Raw genomic sequence first — 18,364 nt, forward strand, 5'->3', positions numbered from 1 at the left:
GGTGAAATTGTCGTCCCTTTTAGCTTTCTGGAAGCCATGGCAAGGGATCTTGCCCAGCACGGAAACAATCCGACGATGCAACTGAGGAGCCCACGACTCACAACTGATCCGTACAGAGGGGCTTCATGTGGAGATTCGATCCAGCAGGATTTCCGGAGACGTGCGGAAGATGGACAGAATCTTTGATTCTCGATCTGCTGTTGATCCGGCTGTCTGCCGGCGTGGCCGTGCGAGAATGCGAGTTGGGAGTCTTTGACTCTTTGGAGGAGTATCGAAGCCAGCTTCCTCGGGAGACAAAGATCTCTCTGTGTGTGATCTCACCGAATGGCATTGTGATTGTGAGGAATTTAATATCTAGTCCGTGTCTTGTTTGTCCCGTCCAAGGACGCAGCGGCGCAGCCCCCAGGCCCCAGGGGAACAGCGTAAGAGCGTAAGACTAAGCAAGGATTGGCAGTGCTGGGCAAGCTTGCATGGACACGGCTGAAACATCGGCGGAACCTTTTTTGTTGGCGACTCCACAAGGCGAGATTGCTAGCTTCGATTGCGGTCGCTGATCGTCATCGACGGGCATGCCACGTCTTCATTTATGTCCCTACCTTTCCATAGTGCCTAGATAGGTTTGTTGCAGGTGGCCATGTCGAGAGAGTGAGGGTATTCCTTCAAGATCACGAGATAGCTGTGAAAGAACAAAAGAAAGAATGGATATGAACAGCCAACTGCCAAGTGACTATGGATTCGGACCCCTGCCCACGGACCAGATCAGAGATTAACTCAATATCGACCCTGGTCAGCCTCGCCAGCCAAAGACAACGCTTGCACCCGCCTTCCGGAGGAATGCACCCACTGCTGTTTCTCCGATTGGCGACACCGGATCAGCAAAAGTACCCAATCGACCTAAGGACGGCGCCTCCCTCGGATGCCTCCACTAGCATTGCTCCTACGAGACTAGGTCGCTAGAGGATACGAGCTTCAGGCAACCTCGCAGACTTTAAGCTAATGCATCTTGACTGTGGCAACCTGGATATTGCGGAAATTTCCAGACATCCCCCACGAGTCAAGAAGGAGCGCCGTTTCTCGCACTACCGTCGACCATGCCATCTCAGCCAAGGGCCCGAGATGGTCTGGAAGACTAGAAGAGGTCGAGGAGCACCACTTATTCGTTGTCGTGTCTGTAGCAAGACAGGGCATTGTTGTCCGGGGATAATTCCATTATCTGCCCCTGTTGACTGGCGCACCGCAACGTGGATATAAAAACATCCCTGCCCGTCGCGACGATCCTTGCTTTTTCTCTTCATCCTCGGCAACTACTTTTTTTTTTTCTTCTTTTCCTTCCTTTGTTCTCTTGTAGAGGCGTCAACATGCGGTTCTCCTTTCCTGCTGCAGTGGCAGCCCTTGCCGCCATCCCTCAAGCCACAGCTATCCTGAACATTGACGAGTGGGATGTCCTCGCAGGCAAGGCCTTGGTTAATCAGGTCCTCTATCAGTTTACCAAGCCGCGGTATACTGACAGCGAATGCACCCCTCTCAACGCCGCTGTCCGTCGAGAATGGTATGTTATGATGTGGCTGTCGATTGCCTCCCAGATAGCTAATGAACCATCTAGGGGAACCCTTACGAAGCCGGAACGCAAGGCATATATCGATGCCGTGACCTGCCTTACCGAAAGCCCCTCGAAAATCGACCCTGCCCTTGCCCCCGGAGCGCGTACTCGTTACGACGACTTTGTTGCGGTCCATATCAACCAGACCTTGAGAATCCACACCACGGTTTGTCTTTACGATTCCTTCTATACCCTGTGTACCGGCAGCAAGAGCTGATGATCATAGGGCAACTTCCTCACATGGCACCGGTATTTCACCTGGGCCTACGAGCAAGCTCTGCGTAATGAATGTGGTTATACCGGCTACCAGCCATACTGGTCCTGGGGCAAATATGCCGACGACCCCTTGAACTCGCCCATGTTCGACGGCTCCGAGTATAGTATGTCTGGGGATGGGTCATACATCCCTCACCCAGGCCCTGAGGTCTTTACAGGCCTTTTCCTGGAGCCTGGAAATGGCGGTGGCTGTGTCACCTCCGGCCCATTCAAAAAGTACGTCCCGTCTTGTAAAACAGTCCTCCAACCTTCACAAGCTTTCTAACTCTACTGTACAGCTTCACCGTCAATCTCGGACCCCTCTTCGTAACCCTCAAGGTCCCCGGCGTCGAAGCCCAAAACGGCACCGGCCTCGAGTACAACCCACGCTGCCTACGCCGCGACATCAACCCCGATGCCGCTAAATGGACCACCGTCGAGCACGTCACAGACCTCATCAACAACTACCGCGACATCTCCTCCTTCCAAGACCGTTTCCAAGGCGACTTCGGCAACGGCTACGTCGGCGTGCACACCGGAGGCCACTATACCATTGGCGGCGACCCGGCAGGCGATTTCTACGCATCCCCCGGCGACCCTATGTTCTTCCTGCACCACGCGGCGATCGACCGTGTGTTCTGGACCTGGCAGAATCTTGACCCAGCGGATCGCACGTTTGTTGTCCATGGGCCAACGCTGCTTCCGGGACGGGGGCCGAGTCCGAATGCGACGTTGGATGATGTGCAGTATTTTGATGTTCTTGCGGAGGATAGGACGATCCGTGAGCTGCTTGATACCACTGCGGGGCCGTTTTGTTATATTTATCTGTAGAGGTGTGATAGTTGTCGATGTACATAATTCTTTAGACTAATATAGTATATGCCTGTCTGCCTTGCCTAATTGAGATTATTTTGCTTTGTTTCTGGATTTAGGCGAGTGATGACAGTTCACCATCTAGGCTCAAGACAGTCTTAGTATAGTCTCTGAACTGGTATAGTCTCTGAACTGTAGACGAACAGCCGCAGCACAGCTCCTTCTGCCCCTTCATAAGGCGAGTCGGGTACTATGTATACTGTACAGATGCTCGACCGCTCCTTCCTCTCGAAGTCGATCCCGAGGCCCTGTGCCATACCTTCCTATGTTAATTAGTTGTCTAACAAGGAAGGTGCGACCTGTTGCACCCAACGTTGGTCATTCCTTCCTCACCCCCCCTGATATCGCTCTTTCCTATCCACATTGATCATACGAGGAAGGACCGAAGGGCCGCGGGTACCCGGCCGTTCCTTCCTGTTCCAAGGTTCCAATGTACCTCGCGCCTTCCTATTCCGTGCTCGATCTGTAGGGAAGGCGCGATGGATGCCAGCCGGGCATTGATCGTTCCTTCCTCTTTGGTTGTATATTGTACTGAGGCAGGAGCAACCGGCGAAACTGCTCTTACCTTCCCTGTTGGATTCTGTGCCTTCCCTTTGGTGATTTGCCCACAGAGAGAAGGTGCGATGGGCGACGGTGGGCTAGCTAGGTAGGTACCTAACCCCGGGCCCCGGGCCCTATAGCATACCTTCCTAAGCTCTACCAGTGGCGTTCCTTCCTACTCGATTCGTCTGCAGAAGGGCTGGGCACTTGTACTCCAGGTATAGGTTAGGTAGGAATCACATACGGCCGCACCTCGATACCTCGCTAACTTATGAATTCCAACACACCGCACCCTCCATGCATAAATAACTGCTTGGATGGAACGCCAATTCAATGCCTCCAACCATCCCCAAGATAAAAAGTCAGAAAAAGGGAAAGAAAATCAAACCGGCACCGCAACCTCATTCCCTACATTCTCGACTACCGTCAGCCCCTCTCCGGCGAGACACCAGCATGTCCCTGGTGTCTGGGTCCCTGCTCCGGCAACGTTGTATGTACATCCGATGTCTGTGCGGTCTTGGAAGTAGTTCATTGTGTTGCAGAGGGAGAGACACTCGTTGAAGGAGGCTAGGACGACGGAGGAGAGGGTTTGCTTGCCGCTGGTGGCGAAGTCGGAGTCGCAGTGGATGCGGTAGCGGAGGGAGCCGAGGGGTTGTGTGACGAGGGTGTTGTTGGCTGTGGGGCAGACGATTTGGGAGACGGGGTTGGTGTAGATGTTTTGGTGATTGTTGTTTTGTAGGTTGGGTTGGATCCGGAGTCGTTGTTGCTGTTGTTTGTGTTGGAGGAAGTTGTAGGAGAAGGTGTCGTGGTTGTATCGGTGGATGAAGGGGATGATTGGATTGCTGCGGATGTGTCTGGGCCTATTAGGTGAGAAGAATAAAGAGTGAGCATCCTTTCAATGCCATTTCGTTTGTAGAGCAAGATCGATCTCATCGGTAGTCTAGGGAGGTACCTTGATTCTGTCGGCTCAACTCAACGCCCAATCCAACAGCAAGACCTATAACTGCCGCGCCGAGTAGTCCCACTAAAATATATAGCCAGAATATCTTTCGCTTTCCTGTTTCCAGGACTTGTGGCTGAGGCTGTGAAAATTGATGTGTGTACCTGACGCCAGGGGCTTGTATGTAAACAGCCTCGAGACCCGGTTGTGAAGGCCGGTTGATGACTTCCTTAAAGGAGTCCGTTGCTGTTTGAAGCTGTGTCATGCTCATGATGGTTTGTGGTTTACGGCAAGAGAAAGAAAGAGAAGAAAGATTTAGGGAAGTGGGTGGTTAGGGTGTATGTAGGTGGGTAGCCGCCGCTAGATGTGCGTGCTCTAACTTATTATATGATCCATTGGCTCATCAACTACCCTAGATTCTTGTCCATAGGGATCCTGTTAAACGTTGAGAGGGTTCTCCTAAGCGCCTGGAACAACTCTCGTTATGTAGGGATAGTAAGTCTGTAAGCGCCGGCCAACAGCAAAACCCTACATTGTTGGCTGGACGTTGGAACTATTTTTGCAGACACAATCTGCTTAGCGGCGCTTAAAGTAAGGATTTATCTTGTTAGGAAACTATATATGGTAGAGTTATGGGATCTTGATCTTGTGAACGACCCTGCAGTCCATACAGAATACACGCTCAAGAGCAGGATCTACCCAAATGCCTCAAATCTCTCGATACCCAGCAGGGATAAGGCAAGACAAAGCCAAAGAGAATCTAGATTTTAATCCACCTCCCCATCCACTTCCGATTCATCTCCTTCGCCTCATCCATCAGCCCCAACTCCAACAGCAGCTGCACCGCCCCCCTAACCGCAGACTGCAGCGACGAGCTCACCCACGCATGCGTCGGCGCCGTATGCTCCCCAATAAAGATCGTTTTGTGCTCCGTCCGGTGATAAGCCGGGATATAGAGCTTATGCTGCTCCACATCCGGCCGACACCACGCAGCCGCGGTATGTTCATCCTGGAGCCAGCACAGCCGCTCATAGTCACCCGTGTATAACTCCCTCGCCAGTTCGCCATGCAGCGAGACAATTGCATCAAGGACGGTCTGAACGTGCTCTTCGTCAGAGAAGCTAACGAAGCGGTCGCTCCAGTCGCCGCCGCGGTAGTGCATGATGAGACCCGGGCGGGACTCGTTGTGGCCGTAGACGGGGTAGTATAGAGCGCCGACGGAGTCGCTGGGTGGTTTTGAATACCCGCCGAAGATAGGGCGGGGACCGGTCTCCCAGAAGCGGGATTTGAAAAGCAGGGCGACTTTGCAGGCGGATTTGAAGCGGAGGCCCGCTTCGCTGGTGGCGCGGGTCAGGGTTGAGGAGAAGGTGGGGAGGTCCATGAAGCGGGTCATGGTGAAGGGGGCAGTTATAATGGTGTAGTCGTAGTCTTTGGATTCGTGGGTGCGGTTTTTGATGCTGGGGTACCAGGAGAGGCGGGTTTTGGTGGTGTTTGTGATAGGGTCGTGGATGGGGGCGAGTTTGCGGATCTGGCGATTGAGGGTGAGGCGGGTGCTGATATGAGGGAGGAAGGCGTCGGAGAGACGATTGAAGCCTCCGTCGATGCAGAGCCAGTTTGTCTCGCCGAGGGCGCCTTGGGTGCCGTCGAGTCCGAGGTTGGAGTTGTGGTGCAGCTCGTCCCAGAAGACGTCGTAGTCGGAGGCAGTCCAGATCTCGTCGGTGATGTTCTCGCTGGCTTGAAAGACATGGCGCATCATGGCTTGTTCGCTCCAGTCGTCGAGCCCTTCTTCCATGGCTGTTTTGTGGGCTCGCCACACGTCGCGTTGAATCGACTTGAGGGTGTCTTTGTTCTTGAGGATCTGGTCCATACTGTGCTTGGTGTTGTTGTAAGCTGCAGAGCTCATATCAGATGAGATTGACAAGCTAGGATCTGCCTCAATCTCAGCACGCGTGGGAATGCGCCCATCTGGATGTCGATGGGTGCCTTGAGCAATCAGTTCGTTGGGGTGATGCTGGATCCAAGGGATAAAGTCAATCTTCCACTTTGTGTCGTTCTTGTTCATGTCGTTGAGGATATCCACCAGCTGAAAAGTCATCTCGTGGTCGCTATATCGCAGTGTCTCGTTGTCGTCTTTGTAGGTGACAGAGTAGGGCAGCCTCATCGGGCCCATCTCAGCCCACTCCTCAGTCCCAGCAACATATCGAGTCCGGAACCGGCCTCCAACTCGATCGCTCGCCTCGATAAGTTCCCAGTTATGGACGCCAACGCTATCAAGCATCAGTCCCGTTGCAAGACCAGAGATACCGGCGCCGACAATGGCGATTTTGCTGTCTTTGGCCGAGGGATCGGAGGAAACACCACCAGAAGCAGTCTTCTCCTTGATTGCGGCTACTCCGTCAAACCACGCGCCGAGGGAGTCAAAGCTTTGGAGTAGAGGTATATCGGTATCGGCGACAGACCTCTTCTTGGCTTTCCGAGTGATATGAACAGGTTCGCTCTTACCGAGGATGTGCAGCGACTCGTCGTACACATAGATGCAGTTGTTTTTCTGTGCGTCAATGGGAACAGCCCAGACGAGACGCTGAGGAGGTGGTCCTCGGACTTCATATTGGCCAACAGTTTGTTGAAAAGACTCTTGATTGTCGCAGGAGGCAAAGACAGATTTGAAGGTAACCGGTGGAGGCTCGAGCCAGTCGAGATGGACATTAGCCAATTCACCGGGGTGAATAAGATCAGAGGTCGTCACCCGAACTATAGTCGAAGCCTGGGCTCTGATGAGCGCCGAGGTCAGCAAGACTGCAGTCGCAATGGCTCTAAGTCCCATGCTGGCGTCCGTGCTAGGATAGTCTCTATCTGGCTGTGGCCCATCTTATAGCTCAAGGCCGGGATCTGCATTCTTCAGCGTTACTCAATATGGGGACCCTTGGAGGTGATCGACTGAAGATCGATGATGATCGCTTCTGAGCCAAGCAGTAGTCAAGCATTGACGATAAGAGAGGACCTTGGGACTTGGAGACATCGATGATCATAATGTCTGGAAGACCTGCAGTGAGTGAGTTTACGTGAAATAGACTTCGGAAAGTAATATTGATGTTGATAGCAGTTCACAAACATTCAGGCCACTTTGCAGGGATTTAAGGAGCCAGATCTTGGGATTAACCCAATTCCAGCTAAGCTCTATCAATTGTATGAAGATACAGAAGAGTAAGTAGGTAAGGGGTGGTCCCTACTGGATGCTGTGATAACTTCCGCGGAGAGGTGTTCCGTAAAGTCTATCTCCTCCAGACGGGATTTTTCCTTCATCTCAGCTTTTTGAATAAGACCCCAAAATGAGCGCCTCAACAGGACAAAATGCCGTGAGCACCGCATCCAAAGAGGCCGGTGCCTCAGGACCAGCACGGGCTCCAAACGTCATCAACAAGAGAGAACCCGACGACACTACCCTATTCTACAACACCAACAAACAGCGAGTCTCCCTACTGACACCAGAGACAGAGAACAAGTTGATTCGCAAGAATTTCTGGTGCCTTCTCCTGCAGACGTGGTGGGTCTCATTCCTGATACACCTAGACAAATCGACTCTCTCGTCCGCCAGCACCATGGGCCTTTTCGAAGACGTTCATATCTCGAAGAGCGAGTATAATCAGCTTTTCCTGTTGTTCTACCTAGGATACCTAATCGCCCTCTGGCCTGGTGCATGGCTAGCACAGCGAATCGGCCACAAGCACTTTATTACCGGCTCGTTGTTCCTGTGGGCTCTGTTTATCGGCCTTCATCCGGCTGTCAAGGCGGGCAAGCAGATGATGGCTCTGCGGTTTCTCCTCGGGATGGTAATTTCAGTCTCATGCAGGTGGATGGGCGAGGCGCGGTATGCTAAGGAATACAGACCGAGTCGCAAATTGTTCCATCAACGGCGATGCTTCACCAGGCCTTCTTCCCGCTCAGAAAAAGCCCTTGGGTTCAACTGCTATGGTGGGCCTCCGGTAGCCTTGCTAACGTTCTCCTGACAATGGTATCCTACCAGCTGATCCAAAACAGCAACCATGGCATGCTGGCTGGCTCAATTGCTTCATGGAAATGGCTCCATGTTGTCTGCTGTATCTTGACCTTCTGCGTCTGCGTGCCATTGTTTATCTTCCTTCCTAATACGCCTCTTGACGCAAAATGGCTGTTTCCGGAGGAGAAGATCCATACGATAGAGATCATTCGCAACACCTATTCAAGGGTTCGGAACTCGACAAGTCAGAGAAATGGTTACCGGCCCGAAAAGTTGGCTGTTTATGTACGTACCTCCTGAATACTTATCCAAGTTACTGTCCGCTACTAACTATCATCAGCTTCCACATGTTCTTCAACGAACTCCCAAACAACACCTCACAGCAGCTTCCGCTAATCATCGTCGGGTTCGGATCCACACCGGCAGAAAGCGCTCTATTTAACATCATCAAACCCCTCTGGGGAATGATCCTCGTCATCGTATCAGCTGCAATGCTATATAGCACAAACCTCGGAACAGGATATACCTGCGCCCTTTCATACCTCCCATGCCTAATCGGAGGCATCATCGAGGTAAGCCACCTTCCACCATCTCTTCAGATAGCCAACAGAAACAGCTAGCGGCTCCTTGGTCAAACAAAGTAGCACTAGTCGTAGGAACGCAGATCTCCACCTTCAAGCCATCTTACCTCCTCGGTCTCAGCTGGGCAGGGACAACGACAACGGGGTATACGAAGAGGCTCACGCTCATGAGCTCGTGTGTTGTCGCGGCAGCCGTTGCCAACATGGTTTCGCCGGAGTATGCTGTCTAGCACGTAGATTCCATGTGCAATGAACTGATCTGGAACAGATTCTGGCAACCTAGGTATCAGCCCCGGTATGCCCTTCCTTGGGCCTTCATGACGGCTTTTGGGCGGTCTCGCCGACACTATGTGTTGTCATCCGTGTGTATCTTCAGAGAGAGAACGGCAGGCGTCGGAGGTTGCTTGAGCAGCAGCAATTATCTGAATCTTCGGAGAGAAATGACATCCTCGATGAGAGCGGCAAAGTGATCAAGATCGAGAACTGCGATCTCGACGTTACAGATCGCGTGAACCTGAGGCTCATATACCCACTCTGAAAGAGTGATCTGTCTACGTACGCAGCCACGATACCATCGAACCCGAATTCTGCAAACACGGACTAGCTACGAAGACGAGATTCAAAGGAACATGTAGACGAACTCCATTAAGTCTATGCTATGACATGCATCACATGTAGTCTATCACTCGCAACGCCGCGGCCCAACCAAGCCAAATGAGAATGAGGTATCCGCACGCAAGACATTATTACATTAGTGTACAGGAAGAAGGAAATATAAGGAAAGGGAATGGGGAAAATGCATAAGGATTGTACACCCGATCGAGCAGTCAGTCAGTCAGTCATATACAACGCGTGACGTAAATTGCGGATGGATCAGAGTAGATCGGGATAGATGGATATCAGATCGAGATGAAAACCAAGATGAAGATCAAGGCTTCGAAAGCTGCTCCTTGCGGAAGAAGGTAATGAACCCAGCACTGTCACAACGCATTAGTCTCATTCATACCCAAAGAATAAAGTAAGAGGGAGTGGAACATACCAAACCAACAACTGACAAAACAGCGCAACCCAAAACCACGCATTCGCCACACTGTCTGCCCCCTGCGTGACATCCGGCGAGATCGGGCCCGGACCAACATTATTCGGGGCGAACGCCCTGGCACAGATCGTCGCAATGGAACCAATGATCTGAGACACGATCAAGGTGAAGCACATGTGCATCCGCGTCAATGTCTGGAGCAGAATGATACCGAAGCCGAGACCCTGGATACTGTCGAGCACGCCGAGCCACAGCCAGAGCGAGCGACTGACCAAAGCGCCGCCGGTATACCCGCCTGCCACCCAGGGGAGGAAGTACCCGATGCCAGAGACACCCCACCAGATTTGGATGAAGCGCGGGGCGCCGAGGCCGCAGGCGAAGACGGGGAGGAACCAGGAGTGCTGTTTGGAGAATTGGCTGACGATGTAGAGGAAGAGACACCAGATGATGCCGAAGAAGACGACGCAGAGGATGACGATTTGCCACTTGGCGGCGTGGGCGGAGGTCCAGAGGACTGTTTCATATATATTAGCATGACTGTATTTGTTAGGTGGGGAAGGGAAGGGACATACAGCTCCAGTTGCGGCCGTAAGGGGCACTGAGGAAAAAGTTCTGCAGGATGACAGCAACAAAGTTCCAGAGCACGATCTTACGGCGGAACAGCGACTTGTAGAAAGACGGGACCTTGCCGGGTGTTTGGCGGTAGTAGTTGGGCAGGCCGAAGATGAGGAGCAATCCGATACCCCAAAGCAACATGGCGATGGGGTAGCAGATGGCGGTCATCTTCCAGGTGTTGGAGATCTGGTTGTCGGCTGTCAGGAGACCCTCGCTGGAGGCCTGGGTCAGGGTCGAACCCCAGTACCACAGGGCAATGACATAGACCTGCTGGATTCCCTGGATGACGCAGGCGCGGAAAATCCACTTCTTGACGGGGGCGCCGCCCTCGTCGCCGAAGTTCAAGGCGAAGAAGATGGATCCGCTGGAGGAGGCGGCGGCGTAGAAGCCGCTGCCGACGTTTTGGATCCAGCCGCGCGTAAAGGAGTCGGCTTCCCAGTGGGCGGAGCCGATGAGCAGGAAGGCGATGCCGTACAGGAACCAGGGGGTTGAGAGGCAGACGACGGACTTGAAGTAGCGGAAGACCAGCCACCAGCAGGCGGAGGTGATGGCGTAGGTTGTGGCGATTCCGTACAGTTTCTCGGCGGTTTGACCGACTTCACCGGTCAGAAGGGTGATCTGGTAGGAGTTGGCGGCGATGATCTGGCCGAGAGCTAGGAAGATGGTGTAGACGGGCCAGTCGCCGATCTTGATCTGCATCCACTTCTTCAGGCCGGTCGGGGGGACGTAGTCTTTGCCGAGCAGGAACTCGTCGTCCTCCTCCTCGTCATTGTCGTTGAAGCCGTTGGCGCTGTTGCGAGAGCCATCGTCGAGGTAGAGCGACTCGTCAGGGGAAGAGTTGTGCTTGTCGCGGAAGATGGACGGGGTGGGCTGCTTCGTGCGGCCGAGACGAGCATCGCGGAACTTGTCGAACCACTGCCTCTCGGACTTGATCAGGAACTCCTCGATACAGAGCTGCGACTCGGAGTTGGAGCCATTGAGCTTCTCCAGCTGCTGCTCAAAGTGCTTGTAGTACTCGCCGTTGCTGTCGGTGAAGAACGGATCGACCTTCTGCAGCTTGAAATCCTTCTTGCCACCGACAATCGAGTCGAGCGACAGGATAGAAGCACTGCTCAACCGGGCAGTATCGGCGAACGGCTTCGGCGGAGGGAGTAGGGCGCGCTCGGTCGACGGGGAGGCAGGGCTCTGGGGAGGAAGAGCAGGCAGAGGAGACATGGGAGGAGCCAGAGAATCCTGGCTGTTGCGTCGAGAGTACGAGACAACCCGCGCTCCAGACTGGCGAGCAGCCTGAGCACGTCGACTCTCCTCGATCTGAGCAGGAGTGAGGGTGTACTCATCCTCGGCATAGTAGCTGAGGATCGACTCCGTATCACTACCATCGTCATTATCCGTCTGGGGCTCGTCCTCCTCACGGATGTTATCACCAGCCTGTTTGACACGGCTACGACCACGACGAGACTGATGGCCAGGACCAGAGCGAACACCAAGAGACAGCGAGCGCTGCAACCCACCAGTGTTCCCAGTCTCCGCGGCATTAGGCTCAGGGCTGTAGACATTCTTGTTGGTAGTACCAAAGTCACTAAGGCGATTGAGGTTGGAGTAGCTGCTGTTGCGAGACGGCGGCATAAGGTGCATTCCACCCTGCATTCCCGGAGACATCAACGGGCTGGTAGCGCGAGCACCAGGCGTCAACGTTCCACTCGGCGTCGAGGCGCCAGAGGGCGTCATCGGGCGACCATGGCCCTTGGCAACCTCCTTGTTGTGCACCTGGATGGCAGTCGACTGCAGGATCTCGAGATCCTCCACCCACTGCGCGACAGGGAAACGCTGCTTCGCGGACCGGGCACGCATCATGGCACGGGTGGCGGTCTTGGAGTTCAGCGCAGCATCAATAGCGAGCTTGAACTGCTGAAGCAAGTGCGATGTCGAGATCGACTCGACAGTATACCACCAACCGGGCATTTGACCCAATCCACCAACTCTAGCACCAATACCCAGAGCACCCTTACGTCCGAACTCGACAGCGACCAAACCGAACGGCTCGTCACGCGAGGGGATAAGCGCGAACTCAGCACCAGAGAAGATATAAGGCGGGAGCGCAGTGAACTCAGGGCGAGAGAAGACACGGCCAGGGTACACCTTCATCATGCGGTCGAGCTTCAACGCCGCGAAGCGACCGTACAGATCAATGACCGGACCAACACAGATTAGCTGGACATTGGGGCGCGACTCCAACACGGCTGGCATCACGTCCGCAATAAGATCAACACCCTTCTGCATGGACCAACGACCAACGAACACAAGGAGATCGGCATCCGGGTTCTGCTCCAGCCCAGCCCACTCCTGCGCTTGCCTCTTGAGCTCGGCACGCTTGCCCTCGAAGTCGGGGTCGACCTTGATGTCTTCGTCCGTCGGGCGTTCGCCCTTGGTCCACTCGCCCACATCCGAGGGGTCAGGGTTAGGCAGGTTGCCGACCTTGCGGAGACCCCAGAAAATCGGGTACCGCGCGTATGAACGCTTGCCGTATTTCTTGGAGACACCGACTGCTCCGAATCCCTGCTGGTGGACGCGCAGGTAACTGGCGCCGGAATGCAGGAGGTTGAAGACTTCTCCGAACTGGACGTAGGAGCGGACGGTGTCGATGTCGAGGTTGAAGACGGAGCAGACTTCCTCCTTCTCCTGCTGCGTGCGCATGGGCCACAGACCCTGGAATTCGGCGTTGTGCAGGGACAAACAGGCTGGGATGGTCTCGGGGAGGAGGTAGAGGGGTGCAAGGGAGCCGTGGTAATCGTTAATGTGGTAGATGTCCGGCTGGAATCGTTTGATAGCAGCAGCGATACACTGGTTCCAGGCGGAGTAATAGACTGCACTGTCGAGATCGTCCATACGAGCAGGGTAGGGCTCGGATTTAGACTGTTGACGGAACACAGGCGCGTCGAGGAGGATGTAGGTGATGTTGTTGAGAACATGGTACTGCACTTCGATCTGGTATGGTTTTCCGACGATAGTGACTGTCATGGGTTCTCCAGGGGTATCGACAGGGTAATCGACGCCTCCAACGCAAGGGACGACCCAGATAAGATCCTGGTGACCGAGGGTCTTACCCATCAGTTGAGCCATCACACCCAACCCACCAATCTTGATCTTGATCTGCCAGTCCTCAATGTCATACTCCATGGTAGCGATGAGGACGGAGCGACGCTTTCCAGTAGCGGCAGCACCGCCGAGGGCAGTGGTGCTCTGCATGAAGCCGGACTTTCCACCAGCGAGACGGGCGAGACGGTTTCCTCCATCCTTGCCCTCGCGCATCTGCTTGAGCTTGCGACGGAGCACGAGCGGGATCATGCCGTGGTTCTCGCTCACACCGACCTGGTTGAATTTGACCTGGTAGAACGACTTCATGAAGATGTAGACGCAGGCGGAACCAGTCATGAGAGGGATGATCCAGAAGAGAATGAACATGGCGATCTGAGACCTCTGATGGCCAACGGGAATAAGCGAGTAGTGCATCGTCGCATCGTTGACGTAGAACTTCCACGCGACGTACGGCGAAGGAGGATGCTTGGTGATGTTAAGCAGAGTCGGGGAGAGCGACGAAGGCGGCATGCGGTCGAGGACATTATCACCGTCCGCATCGCCCAAGACGTAACTCTGATCGGGTTTCCCATCAGGATTCATGCCCCAGATGTTGAACTGGCCGATAGCCGGCCACTCGGAGGTGAAGTGATACTTCCAGTAGCCATCGTCAGTGTCCAGCTTGATCTCGTTTCTCAAGCCCCCGTCGTATCCGTACTGGTTGTAGGGACCGTTGAAGAAGATATGGGGGAAACGGCGCGACACCTTGTGGTTCCAGCCGACATCGCCTTCCTGCACGTAATCACTGCTGCCGGTCAAGCCGCTCCAGTACTCAACACGCACGTGGTGGCCTTCCCATCCCTGCTTCTTGGTGCCGGACCATTCGAGCTCGTCGATTGTGTCGTTACCACCGGTGTATGACAGCCATTTGGAGAACGACGAGCCCCAGTTGGTGGAGTACCGCCATTTATCGGCGCCGGCGGCGTGGTGCTGGACGTAGAGAGTCCCGTTCTCGGACTCGTGCAGCAAACTGGTAGAGTAGTTGGCCGAGTGGAAGACCATGGGGTTATCGATCTGGCCGACGCGGAACAGGAAGTGGTCGACTGCGTTGGTCCAGTCGTCTCCGTCTTCGGTGGTGGCGTTCTTGACGGTCATCTTATGGATACCGTTGTAGACTCCCTTGAGATCCGCTGCCCACTGGAACCTACCGGGAATGGCGCCGGTGTAGTTCCTTGCCTGGTACTCAATCGTAGGGTCGATATCCGTGCATTTGACCGAGCCCTCATCGATCGTGGGCATCTTGTTGGACTCAGTGGACGAGTCGAAGGTGATGGAGTCCGTGATGGAATCACAGTCCATCTTCTCGGAGAACTGCAGGATAACACTTAGAGTCTCGGAAGCATCGGGGGCAACCTTTGAGCGCAGCGGCGAGTCGTGCCTGGCCGCCGCGTCGTCGCCGGGCTGGAACTTGGTGATCATGGGCCTGGCAGCCTTGAACTTCGAGCTCAGAACGTAGGCACGGAACTCGTAGCGATCCATCGTGATGTTGGACAAGCAGCCGTTGTGCTCTGAAGACCCGTTATACCCAAGCTTTCTCGCACCGGTCTCCAGCGTGATCTTGTCATATGGATAAAACAGGTTTTGAACTTCGGAGCCACCAGGGAACGGGGCAGTAAGAGTCTTGTCCCATACGGTATTGCTGCAGTCGAAGCGATAGTTGTAGGTCGCGTTCCTGTTGGAGTACAGCAGCCACACCATCTGGTTATCATCGTCGGATCCAAGGTCTTGCACATCTGGGCTCCTGTCACGTCGGACTGACCACATGCCCGTCTCGGTCTCGGTTCCATTGGAACCGGGGTAGTAGACTGGCTCGGTCTGCTTAGAGAGGTTGGCACTGATGTAGCCGTCGTTCAGCATGGGGTACTGCTCGCGCAGCTGGAACATGCGCTTGTAGATGTTTCGCACGGGGTGTGCAGGGTCGCGGTGGTCGTAGGTCACGGCGTCATCGTTGCAGCCGTGGCTGGCGTTCTGGATAGGCCACTTGTAGTACTGCGAGGATTCAAGGGCGAAACATCCGTGAGTTTTCCACGCCGTGGCGGGTGACATCGCCTGACGTCCGTAGATATAGTTGGAAGCCGAAGCATCGAGCACGTAAAAGGCCTGCTCCTCACCCCAGAGCATGAGAGGGATACCAGGCAGCAGAAGCGTCGTGACGAAAGAACCGAGCAGTTGGCGCTCGACTCCCCACTGGATGGCAGGCCAGCGGAAAACATCCTGGTTGGTGACACCGTACATGTGGCGGGGGTCGAACTTGCCGGTATTCGCGTTGATCAAGTCGTTGGTTTTGGTCATTTGGTCCCACGCGATGACAAAATCGACCTCGACGTCGTAGCCGGCCTTGAGGTTACCGTCCATGCCCAAGAAGCGAGTCAGGGCACGGTAGGTGGAATAATGGAACGCACCGGCGTCGATGGCTTCATGGCCAACCTCGCGCAGGAAATGCTGCGGGTCGGACTCGTTCGTCAGTTTCATCACGTCTGTCGCGGTCATCTGGAACCGCTGGTTCGACTGCCGTCCGCGGCCAAGGTAGATGGAGCCAAAATCATTACCACCGGTGATTTCGCCAGAGATGAAGAAGTTTTCCTTGCCGACCGCGCGGGCGCACTCTCGGTAGGCCATCGACATCTCGGCCAGGGCGTCAACGGTAGACTGCGTCGCCTTGTCGTATCGGAAGCCGTCAATGTCAAAGGTGGTGATCATCAGGCAGGAATGGCGAATCAGACGCTCACGAACACTCGGGTGCCATTCCCTCAGACGATCCTGGACGGAGGCGAACTTGGCCAGCTGTCGCTGCCAGTCAGGGAAGACACCGAAGGCCTCAATGTCACCGTACTGATCGAAGTCGCTGTCGTAACATCCGACCAAGCCCGAGATCATGGTTTGGTTGACCGGCAAGCCATTTTCATACCAAAAGCGAGGGTAGTCGCAAGTGTTGTTGTAGTCGTTTCCGATATCAAAGTCGACATAGCGGCGATCGGTCTTCCACTGTGCCCTGTGTTCCTTCTCGGAGAACGGGGTGGTGGTGTTGAGATGGCCATCGAATCCGATCAGATCTCCCATTCTATGCAAGCAAGGTTAGTCGAGTACTCTCCTCTACAGTCTTTGGGGAATGGATCACTCACGTAGCAATGGTATTGTCGAAAATCACGTACATGCCGCGTTTGTGGATCTCGGTGATGGCATCGCGCCACTCCTGGATGCGTCCAAAATGTTGATCCAGAAGTGTCGTGTCGAGAGCCGAATAACCATCAGAGCCCCAAGGCTGGTTCATCAGGATAGTACCAGCGAGATAGATACCCTGGTCATGTTAGCTTTGAGTAGAATTGTCAGTCACACATCTCTCCTACCTTGATGCCCATGCCCTGCAGATAATCCAGAGTATCAACCAGTCCCTTCACGTCACCACCATGGCGCATTTGGTTCGAGTTGAGGTCGTGTTCGAACTGCGTGCCGTTGATGTTGTCGTTGTCTGGATCGCCGTTGACGAAGCGATCCATAAACAGGGTGTAGAATGGAAAGCGCCAGTTATCTGGGGAGGGGAAGTAGTCGCCCTCATGGTCCGGCCATTCTCCCCAGTAGTCCGCGGGATTTGTTGCGGTTTTGTTGGTGTTGATATTATACTGCACGAGGGATTCATCGTAGGGCCAGCAAGTCGCAGTCGTTGCGAGCAAGGCGACAAGCCCGCAGGAAAGCTGCCACATCCTGACGGATGGGGTGGTCCTGGTTGATTTACTCGATGACCAGTTGTGCGAGATGAATGGCGTTATCTAAGATAACAGACTGATCGTCCCCACCACGTGCAGAAGCTTCATTAACGAGTCGAAGGCAGTAGCAGCAGCAGATTATTAGTTATGGTCGTAAAATCGAGAGGAAGTTGAAGCGGTCGAAGCTCTCGGCGAACGTTGGGTAGCGATTGACGATAGTTGGAAGAGACAACGAAAGCAAACGAAGGCCAGAACAAAACAACTGAAGGCGAGAAAGATCGGAGGTACCAAAGTTGAGAGCTGGGGGCGTGAGAAGAGTGGGAGTAATAAAGGCCAGACAGATCCAATTATCAGCCGCTCGTGGACCAAAGGGAAAGGCAGCTTTGACCCGATTGCTAATTATAAAATCTAGTGTAGGAGAGGCAATCCACCTTGATAACTTTTCAGTGTGACACTAAGGCTGACTATCAGCCTGCTGGTGCGAGCAGGATTCTATGCAGTCTCTACCACTCGGTCACTTCCCTGTTACTGGAAGATCTTCGGATCTGAAGACCCAGAGGCTGAAGGCCGAGAGGAGTGGCAGGCGAACCGAGAATATTATCATCATTCTCTTTGGTACAGACTCAGTAACAGGCAGCAGACGGCCAGGACCGACGGCGAGAAACAGTCTCGTATGAACCAGAGCCCTACACCGGAGTCGACTGGCTGGAGAGTGGAGCTCGTAACGGGGCGATGGATCATCTATCTTTTCTCTTCCCAAGGCTCGACCCTGAAATCCTTTCGCTTTTCCTCGCAGAGGTGCCGGTGCCCTGTGCTCCTGATCTTGACAGCCGTTGGAATCCCTGTTACTTCTAACTTTCGACTGATAAGAACACGAGATGAGATGAGATGAATCGCACATCCCGCATATCCCGCGTCTCCGTCTCCCCCGTCCATGTCTCCGACGCCTCAGGGGTCAAGCTGAGGTCAACTGGCGAGGCTATAAATACGAGGCGAGGGTGTCTCAGTATGATAATCATTCTCTTACAAGTGGCCACCTCGCAGTCTGCATAGAGGGGCGTTTGTAAGACATTTCCAATTCTTTT

General features: G+C 54.1%; 5 protein-coding genes across 5 annotated transcripts; 2 read left to right on the forward strand and 3 right to left on the reverse strand.

The window, feature by feature from the left end:
• Nucleotides 1-1,096: 1,096 nt before the first annotated feature.
• Nucleotides 1,097-2,774, forward strand: BJY04DRAFT_107411 (tyrosinase family protein). Its single transcript, XM_073708065.1, has 4 exons — nt 1,097-1,549; nt 1,604-1,766; nt 1,827-2,092; nt 2,155-2,774. Exons 1-4 carry the CDS (start codon nt 1,359-1,361, stop codon nt 2,684-2,686), a joined length of 1,152 nt encoding a protein of 383 aa, XP_073568582.1. The 5' UTR covers nt 1,097-1,358; the 3' UTR covers nt 2,687-2,774.
• Nucleotides 2,775-3,650: 876 nt separating this feature from the next.
• Nucleotides 3,651-4,479, reverse strand: BJY04DRAFT_220835 (uncharacterized protein; the record flags this gene model as incomplete). The annotated part of the gene is made up of 2 exons (XM_073716976.1): nt 3,651-4,128; nt 4,373-4,479. The coding sequence occupies 2 exons, from the start codon at nt 4,477-4,479 to the stop codon at nt 3,651-3,653; spliced, it is 585 nt and encodes a 194-aa protein (XP_073568583.1).
• A 489-nt stretch (nt 4,480-4,968) lies between these two features.
• Nucleotides 4,969-7,032, reverse strand: BJY04DRAFT_209068 (flavin monoamine oxidase family protein; the record flags this gene model as incomplete). The annotated part of the gene is made up of 1 exon (XM_073714080.1): nt 4,969-7,032. One exon carries the CDS (start codon nt 7,030-7,032, stop codon nt 4,969-4,971), a length of 2,064 nt encoding a protein of 687 aa, XP_073568584.1.
• Nucleotides 7,033-7,238: 206 nt separating this feature from the next.
• BJY04DRAFT_209069 (putative allantoate permease of the major facilitator superfamily) lies at nt 7,239-9,324 on the forward strand (the record flags this gene model as incomplete). Its single annotated transcript, XM_073714081.1, has 8 exons — nt 7,239-7,256; nt 7,409-7,412; nt 7,599-8,038; nt 8,095-8,477; nt 8,546-8,777; nt 8,822-9,003; nt 9,055-9,120; nt 9,165-9,324. 8 exons carry the CDS (start codon nt 7,239-7,241, stop codon nt 9,322-9,324), a joined length of 1,485 nt encoding a protein of 494 aa, XP_073568585.1.
• Nucleotides 9,325-9,714: 390 nt separating this feature from the next.
• ags1 (alpha-1,3-glucan synthase Ags1) lies at nt 9,715-17,276 on the reverse strand (the record flags this gene model as incomplete). Its single annotated transcript, XM_073716977.1, has 5 exons — nt 9,715-9,763; nt 9,826-10,339; nt 10,398-16,636; nt 16,698-16,873; nt 16,923-17,276. The coding sequence occupies 5 exons, from the start codon at nt 17,274-17,276 to the stop codon at nt 9,715-9,717; spliced, it is 7,332 nt and encodes a 2,443-aa protein (XP_073568586.1).
• Nucleotides 17,277-18,364: the final 1,088 nt, after the last annotated feature.

Source organism: Aspergillus karnatakaensis (genome assembly GCF_047715665.1).
Source record: "Aspergillus karnatakaensis strain CBS 102800 unplaced genomic scaffold BJY04scaffold_43, whole genome shotgun sequence".
NCBI lineage: Eukaryota > Fungi > Ascomycota > Eurotiomycetes > Eurotiales > Aspergillaceae > Aspergillus > Aspergillus karnatakaensis.